This window comes from Conger conger, chromosome 4 (genome assembly GCF_963514075.1).
Source record: "Conger conger chromosome 4, fConCon1.1, whole genome shotgun sequence".
NCBI lineage: Eukaryota > Metazoa > Chordata > Actinopteri > Anguilliformes > Congridae > Conger > Conger conger.
In genome coordinates, this window is record NC_083763.1 from 456,399 (window position 1) to 459,536 (window position 3,138).

The 3,138-nt window shown below is 54.0% G+C and overlaps 1 protein-coding gene across 1 annotated transcript in view; it reads left to right on the forward strand.

Moving 5' to 3' along the window:
- Positions 1-2,868, forward strand: part of zmat3 (zinc finger, matrin-type 3) — a 13,801-nt gene extending 10,933 nt beyond the window's left edge. Inside the window, exon 6 of the mRNA XM_061240632.1 lies at positions 1,854-2,868. Within this exon, the coding sequence (XP_061096616.1) occupies positions 1,854-2,062 (209 nt within the window). The 3' untranslated portion in view covers positions 2,063-2,868. The remainder of the gene's footprint in view (positions 1-1,853) is intronic.
- The last annotated feature ends 270 nt before the right edge of the window (positions 2,869-3,138 follow it).

Below are 3,138 nucleotides of genomic sequence, written 5' to 3' on the forward strand. Positions count from 1 at the left end.
TGTGGTGTTTGGTGATGGTGTTTGGTGACGGTGTGGGTGGTGTTTGGTGACGGTGAGAGTGGTGTTTGGTGATGGTATTTGGTGACGGTGTGGTGGTGTTTGGTGACGGGAGGTGGTGTTTGGTGACGGTGAGGGTGGTGTTTGGTGACGGTGTGGGTGGTGTTTGGTGACGGTGAGGGTGGTGTTTGGTGACAGTGTTTGGTGACGGTGAGGGTGGTGTTGGTGAGGATGGTGTTTGGTGACGGGAGGGTGGTGTTTGGTGACGGTGTGGGTGGTGTTTGGTGAGGGTGGTGTTTGGTGACGGGAGGGTGGTGTTTGGTGAGGGTGTGGGTGGTGTTTGGTGAGGGTGGTGTTTGGTGACGGTGTGGGTGGTGTTTGGTGAGGGTGGTGTTTGGTGACGGGAGGGTGGTGTTTGGTGAGGGTGGTGTTTGGTGACGGTGTGGGTGGTGTTTGGTGACGGTGTGGGTGGTGTTTGGTGACGGGAGGGTGGTGTTTGGTGACGGTGTGGGTGGTGTTTGGTGACGGGAGGGTGGTGTTTGGTGACGGTGGTGTTTGGTGACGGTGTGGGTGGTGTTTGGTGACGGTGAGGGTGGTGTTTGGTGACGGGAGGGTGGTGTTTGGTGACGGTGTGGGTGGTGTTTGGTGACGGGAGGGTGGTGTTTGGTGACGGTGGTGTTTGGTGACGGTGTGGGTGGTGTTTGGTGACGGTGAGGGTGGTGTTTGGTGACGGGAGGGTGGTGTTTGGTGACGGGAGGGTGGTGTTTGGTGACGGTGTTTGGTGACGGTGTGGGTGGTGTTTGGTGACGGGAGGGTGGTGTTTGGTGACGGTGAGAGTGGTGTTTGGTGTGGGTGTTGTTTGGTGACGGTGTTTGGTGATGGTGGTGTTTGGTGACGGTGTGGGTGGTGTTTGGTGACGGGAGGGTGGTGTTTGGTGACGGTGTTTGGTGACGATGAGGGTGGTGTTTGGTGGTGTTTGGTGACGGTGTGGGTGGTGTTTGGTGATGATGAGGGTGGTGTTTGGTGGTGTTTGGTGACGGTGTGGGTGGTGTTTGGTGACGGTGTGGGTGGTGTTTGGTGACGGTGTGGGTGGTGTTTGGTGACGGTGTGGGTGGTGTTTGGTGACGGTGAGAGTGGTGTTTGGTGACGGTGAGGGTGGTGTTTGGTGACGGGAGGGTGGTGTTTGGTGACGGGAGGGTGGTGTTTGGTGACGGGAGGGTGGTGTTTGGTGACGGTGTTTGGTGACGGTGTGGGTGGTGTTTGGTGACGGGAGGGTGGTGTTTGGTGACGGTGAGAGTGGTGTTTGGTGTGGGTGTTGTTTGGTGACGGTGTTTGGTGATGGTGGTGTTTGGTGACGTGTGGGTGGTGTTTGGTGACGGGAGGGTGGTGTTTGGTGACGGTGTTTGGTGACGATGAGGGTGGTGTTTGGTGGTGTTTGGTGACGGTGTGGGTGGTGTTTGGTGATGATGAGGGTGGTGTTTGGTGGTGTTTGGTGACGGTGTGGGTGGTGTTTGGTGACGGGAGGGTGTTGTTTGGTGATGGTGTTTGGTGATGGTGGTGTTTGGTGACGGTGTGGGTGGTGTTTGGTGACGGTGTGGGTGGTGTTTGGTGATGGTGGTGTTTGGTGACGATGAGGGTGGTGTTTGGTGGTGTTTGGTGACGGTGAGAGTGGTGTTTGGTGACGGTGTGGGTGGTGTTAGGTGACGGGAGGGTGGTGTTTGGTGACGGTGTGGGTGGTGTTTGGTGACGGTGTTTGGTGACGGGAGGGTGGTGTTTGGTGACGGTGAGGGTGGTGTTTGGTGACGTGAGGGTGGTGTTTGGTGACGGTGTTTGGTGACGTGGCGTTGCCTTCTCAGGGCCGTACTTTAACCCGCGGCCGCGGCAGCGGATCCCGCGGGACCTGGCCATGTGCGTGACGCCCAGCGGACAGTTCTACTGCTCCCTCTGCAACACGGCCGCCTGCGAGGAGCCGGACTTCCGCCTGCACCTGGAGAGCAAGCCCCACAAGAGCCGCGTGTCGGAGCAGCGATACCGAAGCGAAATGGAGACGCTGGGATACACCTGAGCCTGCTCTGCCTTCTACAGCTTTACTCTGTGTGCTACAGCTATTTATTTATTTATTACTATTATTATTGTGTATTTATTTAAGGAAAAAAATATTCATTATTGTCTGCACTTGAGCTCTACCTGCTGGTCAGCTCGTTACGATGCCTCTGTTGTATTTCTTCTTCCTATTCTTCTTCTGTGGTCATTTCCTGGAGTTTTTGTGCTGCATCTAGCGCCTGAGGTGGAGGCAGGAACACTGAGTCAGTGACCGCTTGCCTGCCATCTCACCAAACAGGACCAGGAAGTCTGCGCTTGCTGTAGCACTGTGCTGCTCACCGTAGGTTTGCTGTGGCTTTGTCAGAACCTTCTGGAACAGGTTAGCGGTTCCCTGGCTGGTCTGTGGGTGAAGGAAGCCTGCTCTTCACCACTCTCTCCCACAGTGTCACTCCTGGAGAGGTTGTGTAGCACGTGGTGTGTGTGTGTGTGTGTGTGTTTGTACTGTCAAACATGATCCCTATACTGGGCTAGTTTTTGCTATTGTTTTTCTCTTTAGCCAAAAGGTGTATTTTTATATTGTTTAAAGGCCAGCAGGGTCTTCACTTGACTTTTATTTGGGGAATTCCCCACTTTTTTTTTAATTGATGAAATATTTTTTGTTCTAAAAATAAGTTGAGGCCAAACAGCTCACCCATGTTTGGATGGTGGATTGCAGTATGTTTGTCACTGGTTAGTGATGTGTAAAGAACATTCATCCAGTGTCAAGTTCCTCTCCTCCAAGTTCCTCACAGTGCACAGCTGCTCGTGTGTGTGTCTGTGTGTGAGTGTGAGTGTGCGTGTGTGTGTGTGTGTGTGTGTGTGTGTGTGAGTGTGAGTGTGCTTGTGAGTGTGCGAGTGTGAGTGAGTGAGTGAGTGTGTGTGTGTGTGTGTGTGTGTGAGTGTGTGTGTGTGTGTGTGTGTGTGTGTGTGTGTGTGTGTGTGTGTGAGTGAGTGTGTGTGTGAGTGTGCGTGTGTGTGTGAGTGTGTGTGTGTGTGAGTGTGTGTGTGAGTGTGAGTGTGAGTGTGAGTGTGAGTGTGTGTGTGTGTGTGTGTGCGTGA